This window comes from Lepus europaeus, chromosome 20 (genome assembly GCF_033115175.1).
Source record: "Lepus europaeus isolate LE1 chromosome 20, mLepTim1.pri, whole genome shotgun sequence".
In the NCBI taxonomy this organism is placed as follows: Eukaryota; Metazoa; Chordata; class Mammalia; order Lagomorpha; family Leporidae; genus Lepus; species Lepus europaeus.
Genome location: NC_084846.1, coordinates 17,995,682 through 18,014,485, shown reverse-complemented (window position 1 = coordinate 18,014,485; position 18,804 = coordinate 17,995,682). Strand labels below are relative to the sequence as shown.

General features: G+C 38.8%; 1 protein-coding gene across 6 annotated transcripts in view; it reads left to right on the top strand.

Annotated features, from left to right (window-relative positions):
• Positions 1–18,804, top strand: part of DGKB (diacylglycerol kinase beta) — a 690,527-nt gene that overhangs the window by 493,058 nt on the left and 178,665 nt on the right. For all 6 annotated transcript variants that reach the window (XM_062178201.1, XM_062178199.1, XM_062178197.1 and 3 more), the window contains 2 exons: positions 5,993–6,083; positions 13,769–13,964. In XM_062178201.1, coding sequence (XP_062034185.1) covers positions 5,993–6,083; positions 13,769–13,964 — 287 coding nt within the window. The remainder of the gene's footprint in view (positions 1–5,992; positions 6,084–13,768; positions 13,965–18,804) is intronic.

Genomic DNA, 18,804 nt, shown 5'->3' with positions numbered 1-18,804 from the left:
ATGATTGTGCTTTCATTTGCAAAGCAAAGATCAACAGGGATTTATTTTCTCATCACCCAAGCCTGTTATCCATTCAGTGTGGGTGGAACCACTTGGGCAAAGATGCTTCTAGAGAGATTCGCATGTCTGATAGAAGTTGTTGAGTTTCACATGTAACAGCTGAACTTCTATCTTCCGCAACCAAGCTAAAAGCATAAAAACTGATAGAAGATTCGTACTTGAAAGATAGCAGGATGACCCCTAATACAAGAGTGATTTCACAGAATTAGAGCATTTTGTATTTTTGTGACTTTTGAGGTTTCCACAGTCCAATAAATCAAGTGCTTTCCTTCTCATTATGCTGAATCTCTGTTAAAAATGAACTTCGTGTCTAATTAGGTTCCCTTCTCTACTTTTTGAGAAATACACTGGCCCTTCACATCCCACATATTTGTTTTGTTTTATGTTTTCTGCATTAACATTATTTGGCAGTTGAAAGCCAAAATCTTTAATTTTATTTTATTTTATTTTTTATTTTTTTAAACTTTTATTTAATGAATATAAATTTCCAGTGTACAGCTTATGGATTACAATGGCTTCCCCCTCCCATAACTTCCCTCCCACCTGCAACCCTCCCCTCTCCTGCTCCCTCTCGCCTTCCATTCACATCAAGATTCATTTTCAATTCTCTTTATATACAGAAGATCAATTTAGTATAAAGATTTCAACAGTTTGCACCCACATAGAAACACAAAGTGAAACATACTGTTTGAGTACTAGTTATAGCATTAAATCAAAATGTATAGCACATTAAGGACAGAGATCCCACATGAGGAGCAAGTGCACAGTGACTCCTGTTGTTGACCCAACAAATTAACACTCTAGTTTATGGCGCCAGTAACCACCCTAGGCTATCGTCATGAGTTGCCAAGGCTATGGAAGCCTTCCAAGTTTGCCGACTCTGATCATATTTAGACAAGGTCATAAAAGACAGAGTGAGGATAGTAACCAATGATCCTAAGAGTGGCATTTACCAGGTTTGAACAATTATACAGCATTAAGTGGGGAAGAGGACCATCAGTACACACAGGTTGGGAGTAGAGCCATTGGTTGTAGAGTAGAGGTTATGATTACAAAGGAATGAGGCCCAAGTGTGCTAGACAGGGTCTAGAACAAAGGACAGAGTCATTATTAGAGGAGCTAAGAAAGGTGCTGTCTAAGCTACAATTACGTTTTCTGATTGAGAGGCAAATAGAACCTGACAGAAGGGGCTTGAAAATAATCTGGTGGGCTTTAGGCCTTGTAAGTTAAGAGGCCCAGACCTATCTATCTCTTCACATGGGATATATCCTAAGGGAGGTGTGAACCTCCTAGGGGAAGGCATTCTGTTGACTTTCATTACTTGGCTGGCCTGGGAGGAGAGCTGGCCAGGTAAAGGCAGGGGGCATCTCTAACAAGAAATTTACAGTTCTTTCTTTTTTTTTTCTTTTCTTTTTTATTTTTATTTTTGACAGGCAGAGTGGACAGTGAGAGAGAGAGAGAGAGACAGAGAGAAAGGTCTTCCTTTGCCGTTGGTTCACCCTCTAATGGCCGCCGCGGTAGCGCGCTGCGGCCGGCGCACCGCGCTGTTCCGATGGCAGGAGCCAGGTGCTTCTCCTGGTCTCCCATGGGGTGCAGAGCCCAAACACTTGGGCCATCCTCCACTGCACTCCCTGGTCACAGCAGAGAGCTGGCCTGGAAGAGGGGCAACCGGGACAGGATCGATGCCCCGACCGGAACTAGAACCCGGTGTGCCGGTGCCGCAAGGCGGAGGATTAGCCTGTTGAGCCACGGCGCCGGCCAAGAAATTTACAGTTCTGCCTGCAATGTTGCTGACCCTACTTGGCCGTCCCCTCAGCTGCAGTGGTCACTTTGGAAGTTGGGCTGAGTGAAGGGCTTTTCAGCTTAGAGCCAATAAGATCTGTGGCTCTGACCTGGGCATCCCTCGACTCCAGGGCAGGTCCATTTCCAGTGATCCAAGTCTTGGCAGAGCTGCCAGGGCTCTTCACAAGCTGACTTCTGCTGAAGCCCAGGCTTACCACTTTGAAAGCCACTGCAGTGGACTGTGAAATCCAAAATCTTAAGCATATAAGTTAGGGAGAAAAACAATTCACAGAAAATATATTGTTAAAAATTAAATTAATCGTTTGAAAGTTAAAGGGTGACCCAAATATTAACTATATTTCATACCTACAAGAATGATTGGCTTGATCAAAATCTCTGAGGATTTTTAAGGAAGAAAAATTACTGCTACTCATGAACTGTTTGGTAAATGGGAGGTAATTTCTTCATATTCACCTGCACATCTGGGAACTAAGCATTTTGGATATTAAACTCTTACAATTAAATTCATGGAATTAGGTTTTAATAAATTAATTAAACTTATAAATGTATGAATAACTTTTTCTTTGAGTTTGTGAGACATTTGCCATCAAATTGGAGTCACAAAACCTGTCCAAGAATACGATAAATTTGACTTTGGTTTGACAGTTTTACAATGGGTTAACGTCCAATTCATGTATCCTTAAAGTCCAAAGCTGTGTGTTTTCTCTGACAAATTTGAATTTGAATTATTTGAATCATTTTCTAATGTGAGCCATAAAAACGGATAGCATACATGCTTACATGTGCTTTTTTTGCATTTCTACAACTCAAAGAACAGTTTGGTTGAAAAAATAAAATTTAACAGCCTTTAATTTGTCATGTGGAATCTGATTCTATGTGCTTTTTATTACCTCCATATATTTATCTAAGTGAAACATAAAATGGTTGCAATAATGGAGAATTTAAAGTAGCTTTTGCACATGAGCAGTAATGCTAACTAATATGGTGAATAAAAGCTGAATGTAAATTCTGATTTCTGTTTCTTGTGATGTGTTGGCTAACGTGAGTAGATCTCCGTTAGCTGAGGCAAGATCCACATTGTAATTCAGCAATGAAGAACTTTGATGGTCAGAATGCAAAAGAAAAAAAAAAAAAAACAGGGAAGGGGCCAGCACTGTGGCTCAGTTGGTTAATCCTCCACCTGCGGTGCCGGCATCCCATATGAGCACCAGGTTCTAGTCCCGGTTGTTCCTCTTCCAGTCCAGCTCTCTGCTGTGGCCCAGGAAGGCAGTGGAAGATGGCTCAAGTGCTTGGGCCCCTGCACCTGCATGGGAGACCAGGAGAAGCACCTGGCTTCTGGCTTTGGATCGGCGCAGCACTGGCCATTTGAGGGGTGAACCAAAGGAAGGAAGATCTTTCTCTCTCTCTCTCTCACTGTCTAACTCTATCTGTCAAATAAAAAACAAAGCAAAACAAAAACAGGGAAATTATCATTTGGGTACAACCCAATGCCTAGTGTACTTATTTAATTTTCAGATTGCCATACAACAATGTACATTAGATCACAGAACTTGTCCAGCTATAAAGCCAGAGCTCTGCCTGTGCTGTAGGAATTCTCTGATATTCCCTTGTATGAATTCAGAGACAGCACAGATATGACGACCGTCAGCGTAATCCTGCATCACAAGTTCCCATGGATTCTCCCTCATTTAAGTCTCTTGGGTTAGGCCCTCGGTCGTGTTTCATTTGGACTAACCCAGTAGCCACATTTCTCCACACCACCAGTATTTCCACACTCCCAGGGTCCCCTGCCCTTTTTATTTCTGTCCAACTCCTTTGCCCATAAAACAAATGTAACCTTGTCACTGCACTGCTAACGGACTTCTGTCAGCTTCTCATTAATCTGCAGGGTCAAGTCCAAATCCCTTAACTTGACATAGGTGTTCTAACACAGATCTCACCACACGCACTGGTCCACCCTCAGTATCCTCTTACATTGACATGCGTGTTCTAACACAGACCTCACCACACACACTGGTCTACACTCAGTATCCTGTTACATCATGCCACACTCCTAGAAGTGCTCAGAACTTTGTCCCTTCCTTCCCCATTGGCCTTCTGCTATTTACCTATAAGATATCATCACCTTCTCTTCTAAGGTGTGTTGGATATCCCCCAAGTAAAATTACCTGAACCATTGAAGTGTGTTTCCAAATACATTGCTCATATTATATTCAGAAAAAAAATGAGCTTTCTAATTAGCATCTATGCCTGTGATCAGACAACATTCTGAACTCTAGTGACAAATGTAATTCCATTTGTATTTGTATTTTTAGAGCTTACCCCAGTAGCACGTGGAAGCAAATGTTCTCATTATTTGTTGAATGAGCAAATAAATGAATGAATGAGTCTGGAAAGGTCTGGAGAAAAGGTCAACACAAAAATGCTATTAGAAAAACCATTAAAGGGAGAAAAACAACTCCAAACAGTTATAAAACATCCACTAAGGATACCTTGAAACCCGTTCCATACAACACAGTATTTCCTGGAATCCACGGAATGATATACGTTTTTTATGAGCACGAGGGATCAGTGGGAAAATCTTTTAAATTTTATATAGCTATAGCCAGAGTGGAAATTCATAAAAGCATATCTCTCCTATAGAGTCAATGCATTATTTTAATATAGACTTTTTATAGACACAAGCCCTGAGATGTTGCCATCAGATGTTTGCCTCTGCTTTAAATGAGTTGTTGTTTAGGTGACCATTATCTATATATCTCTACTAAGATTTATGAAATCCAGATATAACCTACAGGAAATGTTCTCTAGGAAAGAGTAAGAATGCATGTTTCTGGACTCCTATGAAGCTTTATTTATCTTCAGATTGCTGGTCTGATATGGCTGATGCAAGAAGGGTCTATGAAGAGTTCCTAAGGAAATAAAGCCTTATATGAGTGAATAGCATAAGATGATTTTTATTGCTTGTAATTTCAGACCAGAGAGTTCTGCTCACCATACTCATAAGTATGGTATTGGTTCCAGGTCATTTTCCAAGCCAATAATGGGGTTAAATGGAGCAGTAACACCCTTGCCAGATATATATTTTTTTTTGGTCAGATATATTTTTAATTGTTGAAATGCTTTACATTATAATGTAAGTGTCATATATCAATATTTACAAGCCAAGCAGAATAGTTTGTTGTAAGAGATATATTTGAATGCTATTACAGAATTTTATTTGTTTCAATTACGTTGTGAAAGTCTGTATGTCATTTTATCTCTATTTTCTTCCTACTGAGGGCATAATAACTTCTTAGAAATATGTGTAATTAATAGCTGCATTTTTCCTACGAATGAATTTTGAAATCCAGTGTTGGATAATATAAAAATCTGTCAAACTTTGTCAAATTATATGAAGTAATCAGAAACTTAATTATCTGCTACAAAAATCCTAAGATATCATCATTAGGTTATGGGGGAGAGTAATTCTGAATATCTTATTCTAAGAGTAAATTTACTGATATTTCAAACTGCATTTTCTTTGTAACTTTCATCATTTTGATATGACATTATTATGTTCTTCGTTCTTTCATGTTGTGGTGTAATTTCTTCCTATTGTTCATGTGAAAGAAGCCAGGATCTTTCTAAAAAGTAACAGTTTTCTCATAAATTCTAGAATGTTTTGTGAATAACCACAGTTTTTTCTTTATAAGATTCTATCTGGTCGTAATTTCTAGAAATTGCTGGAAATATTTAGCATGTTTAAGCTTTGTCTCCTTTTCCCTGTGAAAAGCCCAAGTTTTGTTTCTCTTTATGATAATAAAAAAGGTCCTCAAATCAGTTTGCACAGAAATATGAATCATAAGCACTACAATAATTTTTAAAAATTTGATCCAATTGATAGGTAGAAAAGTCAAAGATATACTTTCATTTGTCAGATCAACAGACCCCTTCCATTCACTTGGGAACATCATACCATCTGTCGACATTAAAGCTTTGAAGGTTTTGTGGTCATCTTTTACCTGCTGAAAGTCACATGTCCTCAACAAACCTTTCCTGGTCCCTACAAGATGGGACGAGGGTATTTGAATAATAGCCTTCCTGTTACTGATAATTGCCTAAGCTGCTGCTTCTTTTCTTTTTTCAGAATGAAGAACAAATTTTGGTATTTTGAGTTTGGCACCTCTGAAACATTCTCAGCCACCTGCAAGAAGCTTCATGAATCTGTAGAAATAGAAGTAAGAAAAAAGGGTTCTATTTTGTAATACTATGAAATGGTTCGAGTTTGGTTGTTAACATTTTTGGGGTAGCCCATGGAATGAATTATACTCTGAGCAGTCCACATAGATTTCCTCAAGATTATAAAATGTCATTGCTGTCACTTATGCAGCACCATCGGAAACACTAGTAGAAAGTTAAATGTGTGTATGAGTTGTTTCAATATCGTGTAAAAGAATAAGAAGTGGAAACACAACTTTGGAAACTAGTGAAGGAATCATTGGGCATTGAGGGAATGGAAGGATTTGAGAGAGAAAAAAAGTAGTTGGAGGAAAAAAGAAGGAAAAAAATGTAAGATACATTAAAGAACTTACTATTTCCAGGTCTCAATAACTTATAACCTTTAAAACACAGTTCACTAAAATTGTACTTACTTTCATGAATAAACGTTAAAAAATACACTTTTCATTCCTTTCCCATTCATTAGCTAGCTTTTCGCAGTTCCCAAGGTTGCCATTTCCCCGTAAAATATAATATAGGAAGCGAAAATGCCAAGAAAAAGAGCAAGGCTAACAAGAAAAGACACACTTTAAAAAAGACTTGGAGCAAGTAGGTGTACCAAAAATATATAGATACAGTAGTACTCAAAATTTTGAAGATATATTATAAAAATCACTTAGATATATATGTTGAAGGTTAAAGGAAAATGAAAAGTTATATTTTGATAAATGATGAGAGCAAAGCCAAAGGAGCAGAATTATAAGCCTCAATATCTAATGATTAGCAGTTATAGACTGAGAAGTATTGGCTTTGGCACTCTTCATTTTATAATTGGTGAACATATTTAGTGACTTATATTCAAGTAGTGAGTTTGGAAACAGAAGTGATTAATACATAGGATCGTAATGGCTTGGCTAGGTTCTTCATTACCCTAACGTTCTAATTTGCTGTTATGCGAATCATGCCGAAAATGATCACACTTTTCGTATAACCTGTGGGCACTTTATTCTCATCATGTTCCATGAAGTTGATTACATGTCAGAAGATGATCTGGGCTCAGTATGAATGTTTTGTGCTGCTCATTCATTATGATATCTGAGTGTGCATAGATTTCAAAATTCTTTTGTCACAAAATAAACATTTTTTAATTCCATTTCCTATGAACTTTTTCAAGTGCCCCTGTGTGTGTATACATCTATTATATGTGTATATATAGATATATAAATAATAATCCAAGATATGCCTATATTATATGTAAAACTGCATATGGTGCATTTTGGCTTTGCATTTTATAGAGTTATACATATACCTGGGTATTTATAAAAATTACAATCTCCCTTTACCATCAACATCATGATTTTTGTAGCAGTTGCTTTATCTAATGGATTTTGAGCATTTCATAACATCAGAAACCTATGCTCAAAGAAAATCTGTAGCAGACGACAAAAATTTTGTACATGCACACACTCACACACACACCTTTGGTCAATTGTTGGTGGAGACTGAATCTTGTCTGACCTCAACTTATCCTTGAACACAGATTGATAAACCATGGATCCTGTAGCACAATATTGTATGTCACAAAGCAAAAAAAAAAAATGCTCAAGAAAAATGTTGGATAGCAAATGATATTTTAAGGAAAATAAATGCTGAAATATTTATTTTAAAGCTCTAAATCCTGACAGAGTCGAGTAGCTTTGTTCCACAGAATCTTACAGCTTGTAGAAAATTACTATTTCAAATGTCTCTCAAAAACACTGAACGACAGGAACTAAGCTGTTTCTCTGACTCATGGTCCAAGCGTAGCCTTCTAGCCCTGCACCATGGGCTTCTTCACCCTGTGCTGTGTGCACTGCTCATTGTGTTGGGGGTGGAGGGGTGGGGAGGGTTGGCAGTGCCTCTCAGCTCACATTCTAATGAATCCAGTCTATCATATTAGCAAAATACGCCTTTCTACCCTCAAGGTTGCTTCATAATTAAATATAAAATAACAGCAATTCGGAAATTTGATTCGGTTTGCTGTTGCTTCCTATGTGGCCTGAAATTATACCCTCTATGATTTGAAAAATATATAACAGAGAATAAACCACTTCAGTAACAATAGAACCTCAAGTAGTGGATGCATGTTTTATTGGTAGCTTCTTTAAAAACGAGCCATTTTCTGTGTCTTTTTATCCCATTTTCCTCTTCTTCTGAAAGTGATATGAATATTTGAAATGATATGAATATTATGAGATAAGTGTTGATATAAGATTGACAGATGATAATGAGGAGATTTATATATAATTGACTGTGCTGTGTGCTTGGTGTTAACCAATGAACACATCCACTAGCTGTCTGCATCCGAATCCTGCGATCAGAGAAACAAAGTTAAATCTCTACCGGAGAGATGAGTAGACATTGTCTTTAATACTGTTAGAGAAAGAAGAATTATATTACTGCCAAAATGTTAAAGCTAAGGAAATAATTGGGTTGAACTTATATGAGGGTATTTCAAAAAGTTCGAGGAAGGGTAGAATCAAAATTTATTTTTGTGCAAAAGAATCGAAATTCATGAATAATTTTTTCATAAATATTTTTTACACATTTTCCAGTGACTTTTAAACACCTCTCAAATGATTGGATTTCAAAATATTTTGTACCAAAATATATTGTTTAATTCCATTCTTCCACGCACTTTTTGAAATACCCTGATTGGCATGTGTGTATTTGTGTGTGCGTGTATGTGTGTGTGTGTGTGTGTGCAGAGGAACAGAGTCATTCAGAGAATATAAATTTCTAATTTCCTTTCAATGTATTTATTTGAGAAGTAGACAGACAGAAAGATACAATGCTCCCATCCAGCGGTTCACTCACTGAATGCCCACAACTGCATATAGCCGGAGCCAGTCCAAAACCAGAGCCAGGAACTCAATCTAGGATGGCAGGGACCCAATCAGTTGAGCAGAATCTGGAATCTGGAGTCAGAACCAGGACTCCAACCCAGGCAATCAGATATGTAACATCAGGATTCCAACTAATGTCTTAAATTGCAAAGCCAAATGCTCCCCTAATTTTTTAATGTTAAAAAACTTTGGTTATCTTCTAACTCAATTACAAAAGACAAGGAAATAAGAACCAAAATGAGGAAGACTAGCGTGCCGTAAGTTAACCTGTACCACACATGGGAGTACTTGGGTTTCAGTTTTTGACTCTGCTCCTGACTGCAGACCCCTGCTGGTGCAGACCTGAGGAGACAGCATTGATGGCTAAGCAGTTGGGTTCCTATTATCCAAATGGGAGATCTGGATTAAATTCCCGGCTATGAACTGCAGTCCCAACCCAGCCCCAGCTATCGTGGGCATTTGGGTAGTGAATTCACTGATAGGAGCACTTGTTCCTTTCTCTCTCTCTGTTTCTCTCTCTTTTTCTTTGTCTCTCTTTCTTTCTCCTTCTCTAATAAATAGTTTCTTTAAAAAGAAGATAAAATCTTTAAATTTGCAAGAAAAAGCGAAGTTTAAGACATTTGTTGGAGTTTGTGAATGGATGGGTGTCTAAGACTCTCAAGGCTACTATCTAAGCCTGAAGTTGTAATAGTCGTAGATTTTTGTTACACTCCATGTACCATGCAAATAACAGGAGAATAACAAAGCCTGTTCTCCAGCTCTTTCAGTGTTTAGTTGTCAGTGAGACTGGGAAGGATGGCAAACTTAGAATTAAGAATTTTCTGGGCTGGCACTGTGGCACCGGTATCCCATATGGGCGCTTCTTCGAGTTTCAGCTGTTCCACTTCCAACTCAGCTTCCTACTAATGGGCCTGGGAAATCAGCAGAAGATGATCCAAGTCCATGGGCCCCTGCACCCACGTGGGAGACCCTGAGGAAGCTCCAAGCTCCTGATTTTGGATCGGACCAGCACTGGCCATTGAGGCAATTTGGGGAGTGAACAGTGGATAGAAGATCTCTCCCTCTCTCTGTCTCTACCATAGTGGCCATTTAGGGGGGGTGAACCAATGGAAGGAAAACCTTTCTCTGTCTCTCTCTCTCACTGTCTAACTCTGTCTGTCAAATAAATAAATTATTTATTTATTTGAAAGTCAGAGTCACAGAGAAAGGACAAGAAGGGGAGAGGAAGAGAGAGAGAGAGAGAGAAAGATTGATTTTCCCTCCACTGTTTCACTCCCAAAATGGCCACAACAGCCAAGAGCTGAGCCTGGCCAAAGCCAGGAGCCACAAGCTTTATTTGGGTCTCCTACTTGGGTGGCAGAGGTCCAAGTACGAAGACCATCTTTCACTTGTTCCCCAAGCACATTAACATGTAACTGAATCAGAAGTGGAGCAGCCAGGACTTGAACTGCCGGCCACATGGGATGGCCATGTCACAGGTGGTGGCTTAACCCACTATACCACAGTGCTGGCACCCAACATAGTACTCTTTTTTTTTTTTTTTTTTTTTGACAGGCAGAGTGGACAGTGAGAGAGAGACAGACAGAGAGAAAGGTCTTCCTTTCACCCTCCAATGGCTGCCGCGGCCAGCGCATCTCGCTGATCCGAAGCCAGGAGCCAGGTGCTTCTCCTGGTCTCCCATGCAGGTGCAGGGCCCAAGCACTTGGGCCATCCTCCACTGTACTCCTGGGCCACAGCAGAGAGCTGGCCTGGAAGAGGGGCAACCAGGACAGAATCCGGCGCCCTGCCAACATAGTACTCTTAAATGCACTGGGCCAGAGTTTCCCAGTCTTTAGTGCACCTACCCTGATCCTAAAATTACCTGTAAAGCAAAGTATTATGTTTCATTCATGGAGAAAACTATGAGTCATTTTAATCTGATGTAGGCAGAGAATAAAATTCACTATGAGGCAAGATTTTCTGGTTTATCATTAGCTATATTTCATCAAATTCATCACCCACACTTACAGATCTCCAAAGTTTGTCATCAAGGATTAAAATACATCGGCAGAAAATTTCAAATCATTTTCTTTTCTTGTAAGTAGATTTGAGTCTGGAGTAACTAGGATCTTCTAGTTTAGGTCTAAGTACACAGAGGCATCACAGCAGTGCATTCTAACATCCGTTGCTGTAGACCTATATGTTAACCACCTTTTAGCACATGATAAAAATGTTCAGAATTTGTTGACTAAGCCTATTGGCTTTTAAGCTTTGATATCCTTTTCCTCTTTAGTTGCCTTTTGAAATCTTCAAAGGGTGTGGACGTAGTTTCTGACCCAGTGCACAACTATAAGTTGTTCATATTTCCTCATCTTCACCTCTGCTGTCACTTCCGGGAACTCACTGGTGAACCGCCATTCCCAGTCCCCATCAGAACTGGCTCTGAGGTTTTCCAGATTACTGCACATCACGTCCAAGCCAACAGAGGAAGGCAGCCTGGGGTCAAACACTAGGGGAGACACATCGTTAGTACAGGGCCATTTATTTCAGTACAGCGCCTGCTCTTGAAGGCTTTGTTCTTGGCCACTCCTTGAGACTCGTTTTCATCCTCAGAATCTGGTTTCTGTAAATTTACACATGGACGGCCCCAAAGAGGGAAAATATGAACAATAGTACACATGGAAGCTTTTCTGGCTTCAGTAACTCCAGTGGTTCAATTACCAACAAATAAATAAATAAATAACAGAAAAACCACACACAGGAGCAAAGCTTATTTGCAACATGCACTCCATTTCTGTAGATGAACAAAGGAATCCTCCTTCACTAATTCTGCAAGTAACTTGTCACAGCGGGGGGCCGAGGCCTAGTCAAATAATTGTCTTCGTGTACTACCCGCTGTGTCCAATATTGAGTGAAAATGGAAGCCAACCTTAGCTCCAGCTTCTTGCGTGATCCTTCTGTTATTTAAATGATTTTAGTCAGTTTGGGGGAAGCCAGACCTTTATAAATTAACAGCAGGAAAATACCAAAGGTGTCACATTGCATATTTATCATCTTTTTCGTGTAATCCTTAAATATGTATTAAGAAGTGACTGACATAAATTAGGCAGATTTCAGAAGCCACAGGCCGCGGCTTGTGGAGGACCCCCTTCTGCTTGACATTTCATCCTTGTCAAAGATCAAATTATTTTAATTTAGGCTGCAAATTATAAGGAATGAAGACTTCTTTGTGGGAATTCCCTGTGGTAATCTGACTTTTGTTGTTACTGCTGCTTGTCAGTGTGCAAAAGATATAATATGCATGCAAATAAGGTTAAAAAATATGTACTATCTAATTATCCAGCCAGTGCGGCCCACTTGAAAACGGTGGGAGGCCTGACACACAGTATGTGTTTGATTCTTTGAGGCCTGCAGGGTATTTACACAAGATTACTTTTAATTATGAAATTAATATCTGTTTATCTAGAATATATAGTGGTAAGTGAGTATACACAGGAGAAGAAATCTTTAGTAAAAAGAAATCATCTTAATTTCATACATGAAAAGGAGCAAAAATCACTTGTTTCTGGGAAAAAAGAAAAAGGCATCATCTAGACATCGATTTCATCCTCCTTGAAACAAATTGAATGAGAACTTGGCACTTTCGCTAGAATTTGTTCCTACCCTTGCCAAGTGGGCTCAAGATGTGTTGCTTTATTTCCCAGCTTGTATTTTTTAGTGAACAGGATACAATGCTAGACTGGGTATGAGGGCAATGAATGTGGAAATGGAGGTGTGAGTATTTTTTGGTATTGTTTTTATCATTTTGGTGTAGTTTTACCTCTCCTAAATCCAGAAATTACAATTGTCATGGAGAATGATGAGTTAGTAGCAGTGACTTGTGTGTGTGTGATAAGACGTGGCAAAGGAAGCAACCGTACTGCAGATAAACTTTAATTTATGAAAGGCGGATCCCTAACAAAGTTCTTTAAAAAGCAGGGAGTTGTATGTTTACGTCTCCCGTCCTATTGACTTACGATCGAAATGGAAGAACATTTTCTGGGATCTATTTATAACAACTGCCATTTTAGAAGACCCAAAGCCAATGAATAAATAAATACTAATTCCAAAAAAAGACAGAATAGCCTTGCCATTCTCCACACGTGTCTCTTAGCAGAAATAAACAGAAAACTCAAAAATGTGCAAGTGACCACTGTTGACTATAGCAAAGCCCTGTCTGTTAGCAAGTTCCTTAGCTTTCAATGCCCCCCGTGCCTTTCCTTGCCTTGCCATCCTGCTTGGAGTTCAGTCCAGTCCAAGGAGCTACCATTGGTCACTCCTCTGTGACCGAGATCTCCTTGAACTGCTGTTTGTTTTAACCTCTTTTTGCTAAAGTCATGTAAGTCATTTATTTCCCTGCTCAAAGCAAAATGAAGTGATATCAGGAATCATCAATTCTGTGTCTACTTTGCCCTGTCATTGCCTGGCACTGTACTCTAAAAAGGCTGTGAGCATTCCATTTTCCACCCAAAATTTGCCCATCTTTTCCAAAGTCAGTCTCTTGATAACACTCCGTTAATTTCCAACTGATCACTTTGCAGACACGAATGTGTGTTTCTCCCAAAGATAACCCTGGTGATTTAATTTGATCATTTAAAAGACTATTAAGGGTAACTGGTTAATGTTAGTAGTTGCTTTATCTTTCATATTGACATTTAGGGTAAGCATTTAAGTGCCCTTGAACAGCTTATTCAGAAATGACAGGATTATGGATTTAAAAGCCCTCCATAAAAAATAAGAAAAAAAAAAGAAGAGATCAAGTACAGGAAGAGAAAACATCTTACAATGTCTTTCTTTTCCAGTGCGATGGGGTACAGATAGATCTGATCAACATCTCCCTGGAAGGAATCGCTATTTTGAACATACCAAGCATGCATGGAGGATCCAATCTTTGGGGAGAGTCTAAGAAAAGACGGAGTCATCGCCGAATAGAGAAAAAAGGGTCTGACAAAAGGACCACACTCACAGATGCCAAAGAGTTGAAGTTTGCAAGTCAAGGTAAGCTTTGCAACAATTGGTTGTTAAACTGATGGTTAGTCGGCCTTCCAAGATTACCATCAAATGAAAGAGTTTTCCATTGCATTAGAACAACTTGTATTTTTATGTAGTTGCATTTTTCATGTTAGCTCTCCCTGTTTCATTAACTTATAATAGATTCAGAGATTACATCATGGTTTTTGTTTTTGTCTTATATTCTCCTTTGTATTACCTCCTCTCATGGAAAATAAAATGCATATTGGGAACTGAGTAGATCATGAAATGGGGTATATGGTACACAAAGCTCTTCTGGAATGTGATCCTCTTGTTCAGAATGTTTCAGTTGTTCTAACAAGGGCCTACCCAAGGTTTTACTAAGCTTGTGTTCTAAGGGACTTTATGCTGGTCTTTTTTCAGTCAAACTGTGCCATCAATGCTATCTCATATTAAGCTATAATTCTAAGTACCATATATAACAATATATAAATATCCCACAGTAAATTTTGACTATCTGCTGTAATTTTTCCAGAAATTTAATAACAGCAAGGAAACTGAGAATAAAGGACTAACAACATAGGAAGGCATAGCCATGGTCAGGATCAACCCTACTGTAATAGGGTCTGCAGTGGGATGTGATGCCTTACTCTTGTGGTTGTACTTCCCAAAGAGATCAACGTGATCATATCTAAGAACTGAACATGGCAGAGTAATGTATGTATTTAGTGCTAGGATACTTCTTTCCCCTTACCTAATACCACTGATGACACTGAGAATGCAAGAAAACATTTTATCTCAGCTCAGTCCAGTGAGAAAAAATTACAAAGACACTGTGGACTTAAGGGTCCTGTATAAATTAATTAGTTCATTAATGGAATAAGATGGGATGATGAGTGTGGACTTGACAGTAGTAGGTGTCTGTTGACTTAGCACCTGGCTCAAGTTTCAGCACTGGGCAATGACTTCTATCCAGGGTAGTTTGGTGTCATTTGAGGGTGTGAGAGATTGATGGGGAAAGTACTAGCACTCCTCTTTGAAAAAATGCTTGCAAGAACCTGATGGTAACATGAAGCTTTGATGCCTCTGAAATGTACGTTATGCTGAAGAGCTGCATAACTCAATATAAGCAAGGTGTTAAAGTGATGAAAATACTTTACAGACTGGAATACAATTGTGTGAAACATGGAGGAAAATAGAGATAAATGTATATAAAAATGAGAGGTTTAATAAAGCATAAGTATAATAAAAATAAGTATAAATATTGTTAGTTTCTATAAGTTATTGATATTAATGTGTATTTAAATTTGAATTTAACTATAAGATTTGTACATTTACGGGGCTGGGGCTGTGACACAGAAGGTTAAGCTGCTGCTTGTAGTACAGGCATCCCATAAGGGTATCGGTTTGAGTCTTGGCTGCTCCACTTCTGATCCAGCTCCCTGCTAATGCTCCTGAGAAGGCATTGGAGGCTGGCCAATGTCTTGGACCTTTGCCTCTCATGTGGGAGACCTGGATGAAGCTCTTGGCTCCTGGGTTAGGCAAGACCCAGCCCCAGATGTTGTTGTCATATGGGGAGTGATCAAGGGGAGGGAAGACTTCTCTTTCTCTTTCTCTCTTTCCTTCTGTCTCTCTATCTCTCAGCCTTTCAAATGAATGAATAAAATCTTAAACAAAGATTTGTACATTTCTAAGAACAGTCAAAGATTTCTAAGTATTGGCATTAGCTTAAAGACCATTCTAAGACTTTTTAAAATTATACTAATTTTATTATTACATATATATTCATTGTGTCCCTCTCTTCAAATACTTTAAAATAAACATATATATGTCTATATATATGTATATGTATGTATATATATATATGTGTGTGTGTATATATATATATATATATATATAACTGTGTATATGAGGGACTTGAAAAAGTATGTGAACACTGGAGTGAGCTTGTATCTGCATCCCACTTTGGAATACCTGAGTCCAATTCCAGGCTCCAGCTCCAACTCCAGCTTCATGCTGAAGTGGACTTCTGTAGGCAGTGGTGATGGCTCAAGAAATTGGGTTCCTGCCATTCCCACATGGGATACTTGGATGGAGTCCACAGCTCCCAGCTTCTATCTTGACCCAAGGACATAGGAGCTCTCTCTTTTCTCTGTTTTTTTTTTCTCTCTCTCCCTCTCTCTTTCTGTGTGTGTGTGTATGTGTCTCAAATAAATAATTTGGTTCAGCTATTTTTTTTGAAAAAAAGAAATGTTAATTTGGTGCAAAAATGTTTTGAAGGCTATGCATAGTTTTTTTCACAGTCCATATTTTCCAAGAACTTTTCAAAGACCCCTCATTTATATTCACTCAAAATCATATATATAGAATAATTTCCAGATTTTCTTTTTCTGTTTGGTCAGTACATCACTTGGCATATTCTTTGCTTGTGTACATTCCAGATATTCATGCAAATTGATGCTCAATGGCTCAGCTACTAACTACACTCACCCACTGAGCTGTTGAAAGTTTCCAAGACATGTGGCTGTGCTTTCACCAAACACCTATGCAGCCTCTGTAGAGAGGCTGCAGACCTGATTTTCCCCTATCATACTATACTTGTTGCAGAAAAACACCCCAAACTAGTTGGATGTGTGGCTAAGGAGCCCCCAAATCTGGCCCATCTGCCCAGCACCCAGAAAGCCAGTCTCTGACACCAGGATAGTGGAAGGAAGTAGATACCTACTGCAAAGCACTGAGCAAGGAGCCAGGTAGCTACTGCTTAATTCCTAGGCTCCCTGAGGAGTCGGCTGTGAAGGTTCTTAGAGACTGGAATTGGGGCTGAGAGGCACATGCTCAGCTCATGTCCACATTCCTTGTAGTTTAGTGATGCTTGAAACCTTCCTCTGATTGGTTGCTGATGTTATGCTCTGTAGGGAATTTTTACAATGGCAAGGGGTGGCAGGAGTTATATGAAAGTAGTAGTTACCTTCTTCCTGAAACCTGCAGTTTCCCTGCCTAAATTTGGAGTTCCCCTTAAACAAATCCCTCAGACAACACTGGCCAAAAGGATTTTATCTGGTGGAGAAGCCAATGACTTCTTGAGCTCATGGATTGGTACCTTGTTGGGCTGGCTGTACACCTCCCTCAACTCAATGAATTCCATTTGATAAGGGACAGGCCAGGACACCTTGGGCTTAAGGAGACAGACAGGTGGGTGGTTCCTATCTTTATATTCTACAGGCATGAACTCCCCCTCCCTTGATAGGCTTGTCTCAGGTGTGCACATTGGGAGGAAAGCACAACAATCAAGCCTCCAGCATTGTTATAGAACACAAGTGCCCACAACTGTAGGAGAAGCTCTCTCTTCTTTCCCTTTAATTGTGGTAGCACTCTGCTTTGTCAGGAATCAGATTCTTAAAATGTTAACTCACAACTTTTCTAACATGACTTGGTAAAACATTATCAGAAGTTTCAGCTGCATTGGTACAGACACTGGTTTTCATGAACTTTAGACAATTTTTTTTGGGGGGGAGGGTGGGTGGTGAATAGGGAAGTCACAGAATTAAATTTGTGTAAGTGTTCATAATCCTTTACAGATATGTCATTACCCAAAGGAGCAAGGTCAAGTTTGTAGCATCATGTGTATTAAGTCGTACATGAACCTGGACTCCACACAATTCATTTGGATGCAATCTTTGAGAACCCTTCTCATTCATAAGTTCAGAATATTTTCAATTAATAAACTCATGGGTTGGAAATTTTACTGTTGACTCAATTTACTTAAACAAATGTGAAGAAACTCATTTAATTGCATTATTGTTCCAGCAAAACATTCTAAAACAGTTGGATGCTATTCTGAAATATATTCACACTCACACTCATCTAATCCAGTGGACGTTTTATTTGTGTGTAGGTGTTTATGTTTAAAAATACAAATGACTATATACAGACAGCATAGTCTTTAAGCGAAGCTGTAAAGTAGGCCCATTGGTCTTCAGTGTTAATATTTTATCTTCCCTGTGTCTTTAGTAGCTGAGTTCATCTTTGACTCCTCCTCTGCTGAATTAGCCTCAGAAAGATGTCAAATAAATTCATCCACATTAATGTATAAATGACTGATTGCAGATGAAAGCAGAGGTATTTGCATTTAAAAGATACAAAGGCCTTCAGCTGAAACATTATTTTTCAGACTGTTCTGTTGAGTTATAACACAAATTCTTCAACAATCCTGTAAAAACTTGGTTCAAATTCATTGCCATGTTTCAGAGCAATTTTTAAAAGTCTGTAATAAAAATATATGTAACAGTTCTACACATACATTTTATCATATTAACAGTTCTGAAATCATTAACCTGAAAATCAAAAACAGCTTCCCCTTTGCCTCTCTTCCTCTTTTTTCTTCCTCAATAGATGGACGGATAGATAGATATTCATGCCTACACATCCACATTTATAAACGTATGTACATGTAATTGAACAAATAATGATGACATTGATTGGAAAGTCTGTAGCTCTACAAGGGTCATTTTTAAAAATAAATCTTTGAGGGTGCCGGTTCAAGGCCTGCCTACTCCACTTCATATCCAGTTCCCTGCTAATGAGCATGGGAAATCAGTGGCAGTTCTAGGGCCCCTGCACCTAAGTAGGAGACCTGGAAGTAACTCTGGGCTCCTGGCTTCAGCCTTGCCCAGATCTGACTGTTGCAGCCATTTGGGGAGTGAACAAGTGGATGGAGTACCTTTCTCTCTGTGTATGTCCCATCCTCTTTTCTGTAACTCCACCTTTCAGTGAAATATATATATATATATATATATTTAGTCTCATATATATATTACTGTATGTATTAGAATATTTAAATGAGGAGAAATGAAAAAATGGGGACGTT